Consider the following 20,981-nt stretch of genomic DNA (forward strand, 5'->3'; position numbering starts at 1 on the left):
TAAAGTAGAAGTAAAGTCCACTTTATAAGTTGCAACTACAGGTAAGCCTATAATAACCATTTAGGTGATATTTACACAGCATGCAGCCGGCACATACGCTATGAAGGGATGGCACAGCGTTCTGGGGTGGCGTCACCATGGCTCCCGCCATTCATACTGCTGGAGCCTGCGAACTTGGAAGGAAGACTGGGAGAAGATGGCAGCGCCGGGGAACCGTGACAGTGCGGTGCTGGAGGGCACCATGTACAGATAAGTCTGTCATAATGTAGTAGTATGCAGCACATAATTGGTGCCCAATAATTATTTTTTTTGAGGGGGGGTTTACTAGCACTTTAATGTGGACCTAGGATTATTGATTTTTTTTAAGGATATGTAAAATAATGTGCATCCTGCGGGGATCGTTGGCATGCAACCTATACAGGGTGGCACCGAACCCGCTCCAAGAAAAGGTAAGTTGTAAAGAAAGCCGATGATCCCCGCAGGATGGATTGGATCTACCAATTGAGCATAATGGATCGGAGTTTGATCCATTATGCTCAATCCGCAGATCCGATCCATTCTGCGGGGATCGTCGGAAGGGTGTCACCAAGTGTTACCGGACCGGGTGACACCAACCCTAGGGATGACTCTGTACATGGGTGTTGTCCATGTAGGAAGCTTCTCCTAAAGCCCATGCACAAAAAAGCCCACCTAGAATTTGATTTGATCTGAAGCCAATCAAAAACCTATGGGGAATTCTGAAGAGACAAGTTGAGCATCACTCTCCATCTAGCATCCAGGCTCCAAAAGAGGTGATAAGCGAAGAATGGAAAAAGATAGATGTCGCAATATGTTGCCAACTTGTTCATTCCATGCCTAGAAGACTTGGTGCTGTCCTTCCAAATCATGGAGGTCATACAAAATACTACATGTAGTAGTTTTTGTTGTGGGGTGTATTCAATTTTTGCATCAACTCATTTGAGTAAAACTGAAGATTTTGTAATCTAAGTTATATTATTAACCTTACTTTTCATTATTTCTCTTTACTTAAAGCGGAGTTCCACCCAAAAGGGGAAGTTCCGCTTTAAAGATTGGCCCCCCCGCTCCTAATCTAATCTCTTCTAATCTAATTTCTTCATAAATTTAGGCCAAACTGTATGGTGGAATATATACTGGAATTTAAATTTTTTTCTATACTACTAATGGCGGCAATCAGCGACTTATAAACAGGACTGTGGAACTGCAGCAGGCATTCTGACACTGGGTGGGAACTGACTAACTGCCACTGACATCCCCAGTGACACTAATACAGTGATTAGTGCTAATAAAAAGCACGGACACTGTACTAATGACACTGGACAGGAAGGGGTTAACATCTGGGGCGATCAAAGGGTGTGTGTGTTTTAGTGTGTGCTGTGTTTTACTAGGGAGACATGCTGTTTTGTATCTCTGCTGTGCAGAGAGATACAAAACAGCATGTTCATGCTGACAGAAGACAGACCTGTGTTGTTTACAGCTTTCCCTGACAGGAATTGCCAACCGGGACCCGGTGATAGACATCTCTAGCTGGCAATAGTGGCGCGGATTGGGTGGTGCGCAAGCGCACGCCCCCTACCTGGAAATGCAAATCAAGTATATATACGTGATTTTGCACAGCCCTGCCGCCCTGTAGCAGTACTTCTGCTATAGGGAAGAGGGCAAGCAGTTAATGAGTGTACATGGTGCTGGTGATGCTTTACTATTTACTGAAATTCAGAGCTGTCCTGTGTTCAGTGTTCACTTTTTGTATTATCTCATGAACAGTAATTAGCCCTCCAGGCCACACAGAGTCATTGGTTGTTATGGTGCAGGCAGCTGCCCAGGCTTTATACTCTCAGGGCTGACAACACTCAGTCCACATAAATCTTGTGTGTTGTCAGCCGAAAGAAGGTATTTTTTGTACTTGTAGGGTCTTTAAAAGGATAAAACATGGGAAAATATATGTGTATTGCAGAGATGTTCTGCAGATTTTTTTTGTTTTGCCCTGACATACACTTTAAATGCAAAATGCTCTTATTTAACTACTATGTTTCCTTAATTCAGTTACCCAAGTAAGGCTCAGCGCTTGCAAAATGAGACTTCCTGCACAGGCGTAGCTTTTTGATCTAAACTAGTGGGAGGGCTGCACTAAAATAAACAGACAGTACTGTGAAAAGGGAGGTATAACTTCATATCTGTATGTGCCCAGAAGAATAACGCTTCCTGTTCTGCTGAGAGGCTGTTTGCAGAAGTGCACAGAAAGCAAGCTCTGAGTCAATAGTTTGGAGGTAAGCAATTGTTTTCTTCTAGATTCAGGATTACTTAGTTGCTTTTTTTTCCAAACCAAAATAAAACAAAATAAGAAGAAACACATTATGGTGTTAGGCTCCACGTTGCCTAGCCTACCACAGCTGGGAGTCAAAACGTTCCTATCCTGAACGCGATTCTTCCGTGTTCAGGAGAAGGAGGTTTAACCTCACCTAAACATGGCACCTCCTAAACTCTGCTAAAAGCCTATCTATACATGGACACATAGGCTTTTATGGAGTTGAGTTTAGGAGCTTTGACAAAAAATATGCCAAAAGCACCTAAACATAAGTTTAGGAGCTGCCAGTGTATATGATGTGTTACCTGCTGTTATAAAACTTCAGCCTCAAACCTGCACTTTGTAAAGTGACTGCTCATGTCAACTTACTGCGTAAAGTGAAGAGTTCACTTGATATGCAAAGGTCTATGAATCCCCGTCCTGTACCGTACACTTAGAATTTTTTTTTTAAATCTGCCTAAGGGCTCATGTACACGGGGCAGGGGCGGACTGACCATTCGGGTACTCGAGCACTGCCTGAGAGCCCGGGGTCAGTAGGGGGCCCCATGAGATGTCCCTGGTACCTTTCATAGGCTTTTTTGGGTGTGGTTTGAGTGTGGGCGAGTACACAGGGGCCCCATGATCCCCTATTGCCCGGGGGCCATGAGTTGTCAGTCTGCCCAACACGGGGTATTTGGAAAACTCTTCTGAACGATGGAAACTGACTGCTGGAAAACGTAGGTTAAAAAAACGTCAGTTTAGCCGCGTTTGCATACCTCGTTTATGCATGTTTATGTGTGTTTACGTTTAGAAGCATTTTTAAAAGATAACCTCAGGAGACCTTCCCAAATGCCCAGAATGCACTGAAAGATAGTAAAAAATTAACTATTTCAGACATTTTGAGAGGAATAGAGAGAGAATAAGCAAGGAGAGCAGTATGTGTTGCAATTACCTGTCTTTTCTGGTTGTATTCACTATGGATCCCATCATGAGCATAATGTGGCACTTTCTACCATTTTTTCCTTCACGCGAAACCTGTAGCTGACTGCGCTGGTGTACTAGGTCCATTTGAATACATAGAAAACGCATGCATGCATTTCTGATTATGCAAAAATGCTCTGGACAGCATCTGGATATGGAACAGTTAAAAATGCTTCTAAACACAAACGCTTATAAACACGGTTAATCGCGTTTACAAGCGTTTGGCATTTGAAACAGTCGTTTACAGGCAGTTGAGTTTAGTCGTTTTTTTGAACGCACCAAACTTGCGTTCAGAAGTAGATTTTACCGGCGTTCCAAACGCTTGTAAACACGGTTAACCACACTTACAAGTGTTTGAAACGCCGGTTAGGGTTCATGTACACTGCAGCTGCAAAACTGACATTCATTAGCTTTTCAGCGTTTTTTTCAGCAGGCCCTGAACTCTCCCTAATGTTTTCCTATGTATCCGTGTACACATAGTCGTTTACAGTCATTTACAGGCAGTTGAGTTTACAGTCATTTTTTTGAACAAACCAAACATGCGTTCAGGAGTAGATTTTACTGGCGTTTCAAACGCCAAACACTTGTAAATCATCATCAGAAATGCATGCAAAGCGTTTTCCATGTATTCCAATGGACCTAGCACAACAGCACAGTCAGTTGCAGGTTTCATGTGAAGAAAAAAATGGTAGAACGCGCCGCATTATACTCATGATGGGATCTATAGTGAATACAACCAGAAAAGACAGGTCATCTCAACACATACTAATCTTTCTGCTTCTGATTTCTCTCAACATATCTGAAATAGTTAATTATTTACTATTTTTCAGTGCATTCTGGGCATTTGGAAGGTCTCCTGAGGTTATCTTTTAAAACTGCTTCTGAACGCAAACGCACATAAACGCAGTATGAAAATGCGGCTAAACTATTTTAACCTATGTTTTCCAGCAGTCAGTTTCCATCGTTCAGAAGAGTTTTTCAAATGCCCTGTGTACATGAACCCTAAAATCTACTCCTGAACGCGAGTTTGGTGCGTTCAAAAAAATGACTGTAAACTCAACTGCCTGTAAATGACTGTAAATGACGATGTGTACATGGACACATAGGAAAACATTAGGGAGAGTTCATGGGCTGCTGAAAAAAAACGCTGAACAGCTCCTGAACGTCAGTTTAGGAGCTGCAGTGTACATGAGCCCTTCTATATGATTCAATATTCAAGGTAAACAGTCTTTACTCCTTTAGTAAATCAACTCTAATGCAAATATCAAATGACAAGATGGATCAAATTATTTGAAAATATGACAGGGAGTATATTTCCTGCTGTGGCATGTGCAGACCCGATGCCAGCTAAAGGAGGAGCAGTTAGGGGGTGGGACGCAGCTCAACTGCAGGGGTTTAAACACCCCTCCAACCCAACCCCTAGTGTGAACAAGCCCTTAATGTATAGTTTAGTTTAGTTGAGTTTATTGATTTCCTGTGTCCTGTATATTTACATTTCATTCAATCCCTTTTAGTAATAATACTACAAGACAATATCATTTGTTTCCCCTTCTAGAAGAGCAGTTCATCTGCACAGTTTCCTTACAAATATGGAGTCACTAAGACGCTTTATGTCCCGGAAGGAGGATCACCCATGGAAAATAGTACTTAACAAGTGGGAAGAATTTTTAGTATCTTTTTTTAATGTAAATGAGGTGGCCAGAAAAGACTGGAACCCTTGGAAAGAATGGTGTAGATCCTGGAAAATTTACGAGCAATCCCACACAAAAACACCAAAGTCAGGCAAGGAGAGAGCAGCTGTGTGGCGGGAGCTATACCACCTTGCAAAATTCACTGAAGATAGGTTAGATGAAGCAACAGCCATGCGTCAACACTTGCAAAAACAAATTACTGAACTTACAAACCTTCAGAAGGAGAACTTGCTTCTGAAAACAAATTGCAAGCTACTTCAAGAACAGTTAGATTACCAACAGAATAAAAAAATCCTGGATGACCAACGCCATAAAAAAGAACTAGAGAAAGTAGAGAATCAAAGACAAGCATCTCAAAATGAAAACAAAAAGTTGAATGCTACTTTTCAGACAGCTTTGACACAACGTGATGAGCTGGAATGCCAAATTTCAGATCTTCAAAGGCAATTAGTGCAAGTAAACGAAGATAAGGAGAACATTCTCCAGATCTTCAAATATAACCAATATTACAAAATTAACATTGTTACTTGCCAATGCAGAGAACAAATCTTAGATGAGGAAGAAGAAAGCTGGCATGACATGGCAAAGAAAGCAGGAGTGGGATGTCCATCACGTTACAAGATATGGAAGAGGCTAGAAGACTATGAAGATCCAAGTTTGACAGTCCACAATGCTTCTTATTGGGAACTTGTGATCCGCCTTAGTAGATATGAAGATCTTGGAACCAGAGAACCAAGATAAGCCTCCAAGGTATCTCAAGGTAAAAATACCCTGCCAATTGCACATTATACTTCTAAATTAAAAAGGAGATAACATAACTTGTACAAGCAGCTGAATACCTTTTTTGACTTTTTTAAAATTTGAAGATTTTGGGGTATTTGGTAAATCTACTTGGGTGTTATTTCAAGGGTCACTTTACCACGGACACAGTGTATCAGTATAGAGGACAATATCATAGTATTTTTACATTATCAGTAAGTTATTTTATATGGGTTGCTTGGTGATACCTCACTATGTATGGCGGTCCAAAGTCATGTAGTATGTATGTAAAGTGTACATCATGACAAAAAGCATTCAGTTCAAGTAGTCCTGTCAGCCCTGTCAAAGTTCTCACTCGGTGAACCTCCCCCTTTCCTCGTATATGTAATATAAGATGTTCTGTAGTACAGCAAAGAAGAACTCAGGCGGGGTTTGAGATTTTAGTACAGAAAAGGCAGTATGTTGTCAGTTCAAACAGGAAGTTAGGAGCTCACTGGATTTCTGGCAGATGGAGAGGTATTTTTCTGTACTTGTAGAATGTTTAAGGGATAAAACATGTAGTAATACATATGTTGCAGATATGTACTTAATATGTTTTTTTTATTTTGCCCAGACATATACTTTGATAGCATGAAATATTCCTATACTAAAATTATAGTGTTAAGTTATTTTAACAGTCTGGCTGGGACAGGAATATAAGAGCTACAATTGTGTGAAGCTTACCAATCCAGAAGCGAAGTCATTTGGCCAAGTGACCATGGCTGAAGAGAAGAATCAGAGTTCCATTTGGCTGACCTTTCTTTTCAGCAGAAATCATGCAAGCAAATGTTGGCTCCAATCACATTTAGGCGTTTATAAATCGCCCTGCAATTGCGTAACAACCGCATCGCGTGAAGCTTGTCGTCTCTAAAGAAGTTCCTGCTTCTGTTCTGGCAACAAGCTTTGTGCGATGCAGTTTGCTGTGATTGCAGTGGGATTTATTGCACAACAATCGTGCCGAAACCGCACCACGGTTTAATTGCTATTGAATATGAATGGCACCTGAACTTGCATGGTGAGATTTGTCATTTTTGCACAGCATTTTTGGTTCGATCATCCAGAATAAAACACATGATACAAATACTATAAATTGAGTTGCATTTCAGTGAGTAAAATAAGTATTTGATCCCCTACCAACCAACAATAATTCTGGCTCCCACAAACTGGCTATGTGCTCATGTGAGACACAGATTAATCCTGTCAATTTAAGAAGGTGCTCCTAACAACAACTCATTATGTGTATAAAAGACACCTGTCCACGGAATCTCTTTCTTCCATTGAAACCTTACCACCATGGGCAAGACTAAAGAGCTGTCAAATGACCTCAGGCACAACATTGTAAACCTGCACAAGGGTGGAATGGGCTACAAGACCATCAGCAAAGATTTCAGTCCAAGCTCCTCCCATGTAGTTCTGGGCTGATCCCTCGCTTTTCTCATGATCATCCTTACCCCTTGAGGAGAAATCTTGCATGGAGCTCCAGACCGAGGGCAATTGATGATTATTTTGTATTTCTTCCATTTGCGAAAAATCGCTCCAACATTTTCTGCACCAAGCTTCTTGCTGATGGTCTTGTAGCCCATTCCAGCCTTGTGCAGGTCTACAATCTTGTCCCTGATGTCCTTTGACAGCTCTATGGTCTTGCCTATGGTGGTGAGGTTTGAATGGAAGAAAGAGATTCTGTGGAGAGGTGTCTGTGGAAGCCAGAATTATTGTTGGTTGATAGGGGATCAAATACTTATTTTACTCACTGAAATGCAACTCAATTTATAGTATTTGTATCATGTGCCTTTTCTGGATGATCGAACCCAAAATGCTGTGCAAAAATGACAACTCTCACCATGCAAGTTCAGGTTCCATTCATATTCAATAGCAATTAAACCGTGGTGCGTTATGGGTATTTTATAGCAAATCTTTTGCTATGGTTTTCAATCACGGGCATAAGACCAAATCACGAGAAATTCCTAACTGTTGGTCTCAATATCAGATGTGGTCACACTGACCTCTTGGACACAAGTAAAGATTAATTGTCATAATAATTCAAGCTAAGATTACGCAAACAGGGACTAAGGGATTTTTTAGCAAAAATAGTAATTTCCGAGAAATGATCATGATTGTTCAGCTAACCAAGTCTCATTGTTCAGCCAACAATTTCTGTGAAAAGAGAAACCACAGCTGTCCCAACAACAACACTAGATATGTTACAAAGGTTATATAATACCAAAAGACATCAAGAACAGAAAAACAAGAACAGGAAAACAGAATAAGAGGAACTCTCAATATAAGGATATGATGATCTGACTCAATATTGTTTTTCATCTTTACAGGATCAAATACTTACTTTACTCTCTAAACTGCAACTCAAATTATAACATTTGTATTGTGTTTTTTTCTGGATTTGTGGTTGACATTTTGTCTCTATAATACAGATATACATATATTTATGATAAAAATTATAGACCCTTCATTTCTTTGTAAGTGGGCAAACTTACAATTTCTGCAGTGAATCAAATAATTAGTTTCCCCACTGTATATATACTCTGTATATACACTGCATATTTATTTTGTGTTGGAATTATTACCTGCAAGGCCTTTTGCCCTTATTTTATGAGGGACTTTCATCTACCATCTGGATATTAGATCATATTTTACCATATACTCAAACCATATACTCATTTTGTTGACCTAAAAACCATATGCACTGCTAGCAGTTCCAGTGACAGTTCCTGTTTTTTTAACACCTGGCAGTTTATACCTCATAAGTTACATGTGGAAGGAGAAAGGTCTCTGAAATTTCCTCTTGTTTACCGTTTAGGCTTCCATTTTCAGACATTATCAGAGCTTGATAAAACACGAAATAGGTGTCAATTTATGTAAAAATGTTGATTATATGGAAGGTATAAGATGATTTACTCTCTAGCTTCTGGGCTAGTTATCAATTTCTTATTGGTAATGTAATTTTTGTATCCACCTGATTTTGGATCTATTTAATTATTATGCTAATTTACTTGTTTTATAATCTCATGCATTTGCTGTTCTCAGCTCAGAATGATTTTATGTTTAACTGTTCTCACATGTATTAAAATAAAGGTTGGATAAGAAGGTGTCCTTGGTGAAGGAGAAGGTCCAGAGGTTCAACCAGGGCACTGTTTATTTGAAATAGTACATAGGGCAACATGAAAGAACACATGGACACATTTGTGTCAGCCTGTTTCATCTCATTTTCCAATACTAGTTCTGTCAACTCAAACACATAGCAAAATGTGCCCATTCATTAAAGCTCAAATCGAGCACATATAAGAAACAGCACTAAACAATAAGTACAGAAGCACAGCTGGCAGATTAGGAAAGGGAGGACTAGAGCTAAGAGCCAATCAGGGCTCTATTGCTATGTCCAGTGCTGTGAGTCTCATGCTGAACAAGCCTATTAAAGGAGGAGCAGAGGGATGACTTCATCCTCATCCAGGTGCTACAGTTCCTTCACTCCATCCATTCACAGGCTGGGGGAGTTGCCTAATCCTAAAGCAGGCTGCATTGCATAAATGCAGTGTAGACTGGAAGGTCCAGGAACTTGATGAGCTTTATCGCAAACGTGTTCATCGTGTTTAATGCAATTGGTCTGAGTGTTTTCAAGGACTGTGAGGGCAGAATTAGCAGGATGTAGGTCATTTGAGATGAACAATATAATAATCTTAGATAAGTAATTCACCTTATCTTTGGATATGTGCCCTAACAATGGTTTATAGCCAAGAACATCTGTTCCTAAATCTAACTGTTTATTGTTCTAATCTGATATACTTTGTTGTTAACAATATACAGTATTCTCAGTCACCCATGCTGTATATAGACAGTATTCTGAGTATTCTGGGGCTCTCAATCCTTCTTTTAAGGCTCAGGATTACTCTACTTCTGCCAGGGGTGCTTGGATCACAAGATTGGCCAAACAGAAGTGTTTTTACTAATTTGTAAGCTTTAAGTTGAATCTGTGCTGTGCCCACCCAAGACAAAGCAACTGGTTTACTTTAAAGGTATTCTAAACATCATTTATTTTTAATAACAAACATTTTATACATACTTGCTCTGTGCAATGGTTTTGCACAGATCAGACTTGATCCCCCTCTTCTGGGGTCCCCCAACAGCACTCCTGGCTCCTTCTTGCACCGAGTTCCCCCCAAGGCAAGCCACTTGCTATGGGGGCACTCATGAGGGTTCAGTCCAGAGCCTCATTGTTTGGGTCTATTGACACAGAAGGACTCAACCCCACCCCCTGCTCCCTCGTCACTTGCTGTGAATGACAGAAGCAAGAGCCAATGGCTTATGCTGCTGTCTCTGAGCCAATGAGGCAGGAGAGAGCAGAGAGCATCTGCTCTCATGCACATCGCTGGATTGAAATCAGGCTCGGGTAAGTTTAAGGGGGTGGGGGTAGGGAACTACATGAAGGTTTTTACCTTAATGCATAGAATGCACTAAGATTAAAAAAAAGCCATTCTGCTTTTAAAACCACTTTAATATCCCATTCCCAAAAGTACATACTCACCTTTCCTTCACTACCCCACCACTCTGATCAGAAGCTGCCCTATGTTAGCTATGAGCCACTTTTGAAGCTTACACAGGGCTATGGTTTCTACACGTGTGACAGTGATGATGTTTGGTGATTGGCCCATCAATGTCAAATTGAGTGAGTTAAATGCTCCTTTATACCCATGTACTGGGTATTTTCTCTGCTTCTTGCAGCTACAAGAAGTCTTGGGGGTTACGGAGCTTATGGAGGTGAGTATGAGCTGTTAAGGGGGATCGGGGGAGTGGGGGGTTTAAAGTGATGTCTCCGGGCTACAGAGTTGAATGATGGGTCGTGTCATTCAACCCACTATCTCTGAGCCCAGCCTGTCATGGTCACACCACCTGGCAGTGCTACTGCACTGATTAAGTTAGCACAAGAGTAAGGACCACATGCCACTGCTGTGTGGGGAAAAGAGGAAGAATCCTCACAGATTTCTGTAGCTGAGGAGTAATTCAATCTACCCATTACTGAAATATCAGTAGACCAACCTTCCCCTTACTTTTGACATTTTGGCCACAAATTGTCAGCAAGAATGCACAGGCATATAGGCAATTATAAACATGCACACAGATACTTGTAGAAATATAACATCTAAATAGTAACAATACACTGAACTTTACAGCACACAACAACAGAGCGTGCTTTCAACTTTACAATTTTTGTTTTTGTTTTTTTTGCAGGAACAGAGCAGAAGTCAAGATCGCTACTGAACTATTCTTGCTTTGCTTTTTACCTTTCCAAGTTATTTGAATTGCTACAACTAAAAGCGCTAGGACAAAAAGAGCTAGGAGCCACTGCTGCAAAGTTTTCTTTTTTCTAAGTGGCATTTCATAGCAGAAAACACCATTGTGAACTCCCAAGATATTTGCATTGATCAGGAAACTAAGAGATAAGCCACATTAATGGATAATTTACTGGTTCATCATCTAAGAACCTGACAGGTGCCATAAGAAATTGTAAAATTGTAAAAGACATATTAAATTATGTCTAGTGCCTAAGCACTTGTTTTGGATAGAGAAGGCAATAATTAAAACCTGTGTCAGGGCTTTTTTCTTTTTTGCTGTCTGTGGGGACAATTCACTGAAGGATATTGCATGTGCTTTGTTGGCCACGTGACCACATATCACATGCGATACTGAAAATGTTAATTCACTATTGCTAGTATGCAGCATTTACCATAAATAGCAAAAACGTTCGGTAAATACTGCATAAAAAGATGGTAAAGTCAATTTACAGAAGTAAAGAAATAATTAAATGTATACAGTAATTAAGTAGTGGTCGAGGCATGCAGTATGTATGTACTGGTTGTTAAGGAGCGAGCGGCTGCCGGTGTCCTAAACAACCAGTAACTGTCATAGTTGTTAATATGTTACTAAACCCAGGACTCTTCATTCACTATACCTGGTCTCCCACAGTACACAGAACATGGAAATGCAATTATTTTAGTTAATAATTTTAGACGCTCCTGATGACGTCATACAACGAAACATGTAGAGCGGGGCTTGATATTGCTACACTTGTCTTCTGAGAAGGAATTGCTTTTTGCTGGGATTTAAAGTGCCATACACATGGTTTTTAGTAAAGTGCAATTTTAAATGTTTTTACCTAATAAATATAGTGTTACGCTATGGAAGTTTCCCTTTGATGTTCTTATGGTGGTGGAGGAATACTGTGGAGATTCTGGAGGAGTTTTGTCGTAAACGATTGATCTAGAGGTGTTTCCACTATGGAGTCTGTCATCAGCTTATAGAGGTGTCAAGACCACACAGATGGCCAACTTTCCTGCAGGAGAGCACTGCAACATTTGACCTACCATTCCAGGTGGTCAATTATCTGTGGTGAGTGGGGCTCTGGAGGGGGAGCATTAATTTGAGCACTACGCACAGAGAATTGCTATGGATAAGAAGATTTACTACTGTATCACTTAATATTCACACTGGATGAGGATGGGGGTTTCTTTTGGAACTTTTATATGTTTGCACAATTATTGGGACTTTAATATAGTGGCTAAATGGTTAGCACTTCTGCCTGGCAGTTCTAGGGTCGTTGGTTCGAATCCCAGCCACGGCACCACCTGCCTGGAGTTTGCATGTTCTCCCTGTGCCTGTGTGGGTTTCCTCTGGGTACTCCGGTTTCCTCCCACACTCCAAAGACATGCTGGTAGGTTAATTGGATCCTGTCTAAATTGCCCTAATATGTGTATGTATGAATGTAAGTTAGGGACCTTAGATTGTACACCCCTACAGGGTTAGGGAGTGATGTGAACGTACAATATATACATATATATATATATATATATATATATGTGTGTAAAGTGCTGCGTAAATTGACGGAGCTATATAAGTACCTGAAATAAATAAATAAATATAAATATATTGTTTTATACAATTTCACTGTATACACAGTTTCATGGCATTGCATAAGTGCTATTTTTAGCACTATTGTCGTTTAAGCACCTTGTATTTACTTATTGGTTTATTTGGTATTTACTGGGGAGGAGGGATATAATTGCCAGCCCACGGGGCATTATAGCACATGCACATTTGTGGGGACCCTTTGTGTAGTAGGGAGTTCATTTATTTATTTAATTAATTATATAAAGTAGTTTTTGGGAGAGGCAGTGCAGCAATTTTTATGTTTGCACTCACACATTTGTGATTTTGCTAGCAGCAGCCAGTTCAATTAATCAGTCCTCTGCACAGGTTATACTCACACATAAATTGCTAAATGCCTTTTCTCATCAGCAGTTAGAGCAGTCTTGTGACTTCTCTCAGTGTCCAGCAGAGCACTGGTTAAAACTTGCAGGATGAGTTTTCATTCTGCTCTGATTGTCCTATGAGGCTGCAGGAACCCTGACCCTCTGTCTGGACAGTGCTGATTGCCCTGTGCTGATCGCATGCACCCTCCCAAGAAAAAAAAAAACTCTCTAGTAATACAGCGCAAACTGAGCATGTGCAGCTTGCCCAAAAGGCTCTGTTCTATGAGATGGATTGGAGACTGTGGATTGGAGAAGGAGAGGATAAGAGAAGACCGGATAAAACACCCTTTTTACACAATGAAGAGGATTAACCCCTTAGATTCCACAGTGAGTATAACAAGCATGCTTTACTCAATATACAGGCTGATTTTACTGTTGTGGGTTTAGTAACACTTAAAGGAGCAGGCGGCCACCGCGTCCTTAACAACTGACGAGTCATCAGCTGTCAGTAGGGTTCCCTGCTGACAGCTAAATCTAAAAAAAAAGGAATTTGCAGCAATTAAAAATTAAGAAAAAAAACAGCCTGGGGTCCCCCCAATCCAACCCTTTGGGTCTGGTATGGATTTTGAGGGGAACCCCCATGCCAAAATTAAAAAAAAGCGTGGGGACCCCCCCAAAATCCATACCAAACCCTTATCCGATCATGCAGCCCGGAACTTCAGGAAAGGGGGGAGGGTGAGGAAGTGCCCCCCCCACCCTCCTGAACCATACCAGACCACATACCCTCAACATGGGGGCAGGGGCGGACTGACCATTTGGAAACTCGGGCACTGCCCGAGGGCCCGGGGTCAGTAGTAGGCCCCATGAGATGCCCCTGGTACCTTTTTCATAGGCTTTTTTGAGTTTGGGCAAGGACACAGGGGCCCCATGATTCCATATTGCCTGGGGGCCCCATGACTTGTCAGTCCGCCCCTGCATGGGGGGATGCTTTGAGGCAGGGGAACATTGTGCTGAGCTGAAGACAAAACTACATTAGTATATGCTGTTAACTTTTTAATATAAAGGCTGCCTATTACAGTGTTTCATATACGAGAATTATAAACAAAAGTACATATTTATACAGTTGTGCTGAAAATTTTGCATTCCCTGGCAAAAATCATGAGATTTCTGCAAATGTTTGAGCACAACTGTACTATATATATATATATATATATATATATATACACACACACACTGTATATAAAACCTGTGCTTGCTCAGTAATAAATCATCAAAAAAAATAAAGTGCACAATAAAAGATAAAAAGAGTCCCAAAATGTGAATGTCTCAAAATTAGTGTAAACATTCACACTTCCTCTGTGACTAAATGTGCTTCAAGTGAAAAACCTTCTCTGTCTCCAAAGGGAAAATGCTCACCTCCAATATTGACCTTCACTATAAATGTCAAACAATCATGTTGTCAGGCACCAGGTCCCCACAGAGGACACTTGGACAGAATGTAGGGAATGGTTGCCTTACTCTGATCCAGTAAAGATATATAGCCCAAACACCCAACTTCCACGAGTACATCAAAAGGTAATATCACTAAAGGTAAGTGTTTAACTTTCAACCTCAAAAGGCTAAAAAGCAAAACATACTGCTCACACCATTAAATACTTCATTAAAACCATTAAAAACACAAACGTGTGAAATGTAAAAGTGCTTCAAATGGCACAAGAAAAGATATACTGAAACAGTGCTATCCAGGAGGAGTAAAGCTAATACTGCAGTGGTAGATTAGAACAGCCTTTTTCAAACAGGGTCCCCAGACACCCTGGGGTGCCTTCAGACTTCTTCAGGGGTTCCTTGGTAAAATGCCTACAATTTGCCCAAAAATTGTCTACAAGCAGCAGATGGAATAATCCTGCCTTTTAGTTACACAAAGCCACAGGTTTTCATTGTTCACTTTTATGACCTTCTAGCTGCCAGCATCCTAACAACCAATAGCATCATCAGTTGATAAGGAGGAACTTGGGTACATACACATCATCTTGGTTTGCCCCTCCCCATCAGCACTGGGGTCACATTAGCAGAGTGAGAGAGACACACTGGAAGGGTGCCTTTAGGTTATCCATAGTTTTAAAGGGTGCCTTGACTAAAAAAAGGTTGAGAAACCCTGGATTAGAGAACCCTCCAACCCATGTCTAGCTTGTTCTTGCTGTAGCTCTGCCCAGTACATTTCGTCACCTGTGACATCATCAGGGTATTCTTCTTTCTTTAATTGCACATATGATTCTTCAGTTTTTGCTAATTGAAAGTTATATCCTATCTTCTTTCCTGAGCTTTTTTTATGGATGCATGTATTGTACGAATGAGCTAATTACATCTACTGACAACTGACCCTCACATCAAGTTACACATACAATAAGTTTAGAGAGCACAACTGCTCCTAGTCACATGAATTAAGAGAGCCCATGCAAAACTGCTCCCTTCTGATAAAGTAATAAAGCTAATGTGTATGTAAAGGCAACATTTTTTTAGATTAGATAAATTAGAGCCTTTGTCAGGTTTTTATTGCAGTCTGTATTCCTGTTGGCTGGATTCACCTTTCTACTTAATCCAAGAACAATAAATCAGGGGAAATCTTCTGAACAGCTGATATAATGAAAATTCTCTAAAGTTGGCCATGCTTGGTTCCATTTTTCTTTTTGTTCAGCCAGCCAGCTGACAAAAAAACGGAACTATGTCACACCATCCAGACATTCAAGGTGGATGCAGGAATTCTCCCCCCTCCCTCATGTCATTGTATTCTAACAGCAAACTGCCCTGCTGTCAGAATACACTGATCAGCACTGCAGCCAATTGGTTGCACTGACTGAATGGAAAATTTCCAGAATGACCATTCATGAGATGTCAATTAATATATCGACTTTTTATGAACAGGTATGGCCATAGATGGGTCAAACATTTCAGACCATGTATGTCCAGTTAATGTTTCTCAACCAGGGTTCTTCCACAGGTTGCTAGGGGTCCTTGAGCAGTGGTAGACTGAGTTCCTATCTGATGGTGTCTGCACAGTTTCAGCGCCAGAGTTACTATGCAGAGCCAGTTAGAGAGGGGGCATTGCAGCACACAGCTGCAGGTGTTATTCCCTATTCATGCACCCTTAGACTTAATGAGCCTTTAACCCTTGCAGTGTGGAAGGGGGAGCCACTGCAAGGGTATGTTTTTATTGTGCCCAAGGTCGGGCTTTAAGCAGTGTAGCAGGAAGGATTCTCATCAGGCAGCTCTGACAGGTGCGGTGACTAAAAGTAGGCTCTTTGCTTCAGCAGGGTTTAAGTGTGCATGAAGGAAATCACCAGAAGCAGAACATATAAAGTCCAGATTCAGTTTTATTCAGACTCTTATGTCATACAGTTTAACATGTTTCAGGGGTTCAAGTGGTCCCCTGTCATCAGGGCTTGGTACTTTTGAACAAAGTGGAAATCCAGTTAAAAAAGAAAATCTGCCCTTGGTTAGTATGTACAATAATTTTATATTATTGTAATTGCTGATTGCCTGATTAGAAACAATAGTCTAATCTAGACAATCAGCAATCCTCCTGACAACTGTTTGCCTGTGCAGCCGAACGTGGCTGTTCACAGGCACTTCCTGGAACCGTTGTCAGTGTCTGTATCACAGCACAGCTCTGTTCAGCCCCGCCCCCATCCTTCCTGGCTCTGCCCTTGGCCCACCCAGCCCCTCCCCATCCTACCCAGCTCTGCCTTTGCCTTGCCTGGTCCCACCCCCTTCCCTCCCAGCCAAGTACCATCTGTGATGCTGTCCTCATTCATGAGAGCTCCAACAGCATGTGCTTCAGCTCCTCCAGTCCTCCTAGTCTTGTTTTGGTTTGCAGTAGTGATGGAGAGCTGTAAGAGTGCCTCTAATCCCTCGAATAAAACTTTAACATTTTAGATATATCAATGTACTAGTATGGTGTAACTGATTGCATGGAGGTGATTGAAAGTGAGCATTTCCTTCCACTGTAACTGGTAAAATTGGAGGGATCCTAAGGGGTAGATAGTATGATTGCTTAACATCTGGCGTGATTATATTAATTAGCTCTCAGGATCCCTCTAAATGTATCAATTCAGTATACGCCTTGTTCAGCTGAACCAAGCCCTGATGAAGGGGGACCCTTTGAACCCCCAAAAGACATTGGCCTTTTTATTTTTTTTCAAAGGAGTCTGAATAAAATTGTAATCTAGATTTTATACATTCTGCATTTTGCGCTTTTTTCCTTGCACACCCAATTTCTATTGAATACTTCGGCATTGAACAGACGCAGCAAGGTTTTAGGAGGTTTTAGCAGGTGTTAGCCTTGCCCACTGCTGGATACCACATTTCAACAACCTTTTCTCAGGCCCTTAAACACTAAAGCTTTGCAGAGAACTTACATTGTGAAACAAAATCTCTTTATAGACTCCAGTGAGTTCTATTACTGTCAGTTTTACTTATGGCATTGGGAACATATATTAGCCTGACAGTTTCCCTTTAAACATGACAGAGTTGGGCCTACAATGGCACGGCCTGGTACCGAACAATTTATGGCATTTGTCCGTGATAATGACAGACCCCGGGAACATGAAAAGAGGCAGATAAAGAGATAAATGAATATATTACTCCAAAACTATCAGGCACTTTGTCCTTCTGATCCTCCCTGTGTAATCTTTTCTTCTTCGCAATAATTGTTACAAGGATTCCTGCTTCTCTAATAAATCTTACAAAATCTTATCATCTTTCTTCACATTCCTGGCTGGGCTCCCAGAATCAATCTGTTCCCGGCTGTCTGCTCGCCGGCCGTACAATAAGCTTTTTATTTTGCTCTTTTAGCTAAAATTTTCTTCATGCCGCCACATCCGTCTCTGCAGAGTAGAATGAAGGACGTGGAAGGCTTACATTCAAAGACCTTTTTTTCTTGTAATAGCTGGGATGATCCTTGTGTTTTAGGACATATTACAAAAAGAATTAGTTTTATAGCTGAAAGCAATAAGGTTTTATTTGCCCGCTGTGTTCCGGTGAGCTGCACACTGTTAGAAAGACGTACTGGAGGGGGGGGGGGAGCCATTTTATGTGCTATGCACACAGGAGGGAGCCATTTTGTAATACACAAATTGCATACATTTTATGGATTGACATGACAGATCTACACGTGCTGGAGGTAGGCATTTTATGACAAACATAATGCAAACACACATTTTGATGTCCATATATCAAGTGAAGGCAGCTGACATGGGGCTGATGCAAACCCTAACTGGATGATTTTTAGTTTTCTAAAGCACTACTGTCATAAACAATTGCTATTTTAAAATAAAATACAGTTTTCTTTCTTTTGTTCTTCTTTTGTTACATCTCTGTGCTGCTGATCTCCTGCAGCCTCATTGCAGATACCTCCTGTTTACACTCCAGCAATGGCTGTATATCATTGCTCAGGGATGGCTTTCTGATGTTGACAATGGCTGCTTGGAATCTCCAATGAAAGCACATGCAACATGGTGAGAAAGCAGTAGCACAGTTGGGAGACAGGGGCAGAGTGTTGTCACCAGATAAAAGGAAGTGCCTAAACAAAGGTTTTCATGGCAGTATCTGCACCTTTTTTTTAAATTGAAAGCTGCAGATTTACAAAGATCTGAAACAACTTTTGAACTTATAATTAATTACATGTTAAAGATTACATTAGATTTTAGTTGTTAAATATAAATATACTTTAAGGAGTGTGTGGAGAATGTGTAAACATTTTGTTGCCTACCTAAAAGGAATTATTTGAGTTCCGTGTATATAAACAGGTACCAGGTTCACAATGAAGCAGAATTCCAGGCAAACAGTTAAACACACAGCTGATATACTGTATGGTGATCGCTTTACCAACAAAAGGATTGGTAATTTGAAGCTGTATAGCTTGGTAAAAAAAAGACACCATCAGCCTGCTGATTGGGCAATGAAGGAGCAGTAGCACACTGTCACGGGTCTAATTCACACTAGCAATGACATTCAGGCTCCATTCACACAATGGCATTTTAAATCATGGGCAGAATCAGCGTGATTCAGCCCACGATTTGAAAACGTGCAGTGACAATGTGAAAATGCATGATCGTGTGTCCAGGTGCCAGTCAGTTCAATGGCACCTGAAAACACGTGGCGAAGTTGTCCGCAACAAATGTGCTGTGATCACGCAAATAAAATCGCAGGATGCGCAATGCCCATAAATGGTTGGGCATCACACGTCCCGTGATTTTGTTTGCGTGATCGTGGTGCATTTGTTGCGCAGAAAACCACAATTGCAGCAAAAACTCTCCGCATTTTCAGGTGCCATTGAAATAAATGGCACTTGGACACGCAATTGCAAGTTTTCACATTGTCACAGAGCATTTTCAAATCACAGGCAGAATTGTGGCGATGAAACGCCCTAGTGTGAATGGAGCCTCATTTATAAGTGTTTATGGGACATTTCTACATGCATATAAATGCGTGTAATGATTTCAAATAGTGCAAATCTCACTGTACACTTATAGCTGCATCCAGTTGAGATGTGTTTAGAGAAAATGGAATTCTGTGCAGAGTAGATACTAAGAACATATCTAATGCATGTAAATGCAAGTATAATAGTGTGTATAATGCAAGTACATTTAAATGCAGGGGAACTATTGTTTTTATATTTTCTAGATATTTTCTCCTGCTTTAAAATAAACCACAGAAGGCTAGTGCGAATGTAGAACTAAAGGCAATGTCTTTTTTCATTTTGCATAGAGTAATGTAGGGTCATAACCCCTGTCTGTTTGTTTTGCCATCTGTGTCCCAGTGAAGAGATTTCACTCACTTCCTGTCCCATAGCCAAACAGGAATTGAGAGGAAGTGCATCAGAACTAGTGCCCAAATTGAAATAATTACCCTCTACTACTGCTCTGGTGACAACCCACAATTTGGGATTTCCATTCAATTACAGTGAAAACAATAAACAAGACAATTAGAGAGGGTGAATGTCCCTACCGAGGTCACAGACCTGAAACTGTTTTAATCCCTCTCCCCTCAATCCAAAAAAAAAAAAGTTTTCCCTTTAGTTATACTAACTGTAACTACACACTTAATATCAGAACAGGCAGAGTAGGTACTTATACTCGGTGCATTAAAAAAAACAAAAAACTTTTATTTATTTTTTTAATAAATGCATAACTGTGCAAATTGCTGTTTGGTATGCTGCTAAAATTTAAAGTGGTTGTAAAGACTCAAGGTTGTTTACCTTCATGCAATATGCATGAAAGTAAAAAACCTCCTGTGTGCAGCAGTGCCCCCAGCACCCCCTAGAACTTACCTGAGCCCCATCTTGATCCAGTGATGGGCACCAGAGCCTCAGTTCTTCCAGGTCTCTCCATTGACTGAGACAGAAGCGGAAGCCATTACCTCCCACTACTGTCAATTACAGCCAGTGAGCCAATGAGGAGAGAGAGGAGGCAGGGCCGTGATGCACTTTGTGTGTGAATGGATACACAAAGCAGTGGCTTGGGAGTGAGCCTACTTGGGTGCCCCCATAGCAAGTGGTTTGCTATGGGGGCACTAAGCAGGAGGGAGGGGCCAGGAGCACCAGCAGGGGACCCGAAAAGAGGATTGGGGCTGCTCTGTGCAAAACCAATGCACAGAGCAGATAAGTATGACATGTTTGTTATTACAAAAAAAACAAGTCTTTAATGTCACTTTAAGCTTTAAAACTTCTGTGCTACATACTACAAAATATCTTACCTTGTTGAGGTCACCATCAAGAACAGCTTCAAGGAGGGCTAAAATACAAACAGAAGAAGTTAAGGAGTATTTATTTTCCACATATACACATATTTAGTACACACTACAAAGACAGACAGATGTGAAATATTTATTAGGCTATATGCATTTGAGAGTGTCCTGTCTTTTCAAGTTTAAAATAAAATTCAACCAATCTGC

General features: G+C 40.8%; 2 protein-coding genes across 13 annotated transcripts in view; one reads left to right on the forward strand and one right to left on the reverse strand.

Annotated features, from left to right (window-relative positions):
• DGKI (diacylglycerol kinase iota) overlaps positions 1–20,981 on the reverse strand; it is a 461,291-nt gene that overhangs the window by 43,109 nt on the left and 397,201 nt on the right. For all 12 annotated transcript variants that reach the window (XM_089680693.1, XM_089680692.1, XM_089680689.1 and 9 more), the window contains one exon: positions 20,784–20,821. In XM_089680693.1, the coding sequence (XP_089536819.1) occupies positions 20,784–20,821 (38 nt within the window). The remainder of the gene's footprint in view (positions 1–20,783; positions 20,822–20,981) is intronic.
• Positions 2,147–11,961, forward strand: LOC149459717 (uncharacterized). The gene is made up of 3 exons (XM_089680681.1): positions 2,147–2,285; positions 4,839–5,734; positions 11,014–11,961. The coding sequence occupies exon 2, from the start codon at positions 4,873–4,875 to the stop codon at positions 5,713–5,715; it is 843 nt and encodes a 280-aa protein (XP_089536807.1). The 5' UTR covers positions 2,147–2,285; positions 4,839–4,872; the 3' UTR covers positions 5,716–5,734; positions 11,014–11,961.

The sequence above is a fragment of the Staurois parvus genome, unplaced genomic scaffold (assembly GCF_062004578.1).
Source record: "Staurois parvus isolate SC_StPar_1 unplaced genomic scaffold, SC_StPar_1.0 ptg000249l, whole genome shotgun sequence".
NCBI classification, from domain to species: Eukaryota; Metazoa; Chordata; class Amphibia; order Anura; family Ranidae; genus Staurois; species Staurois parvus.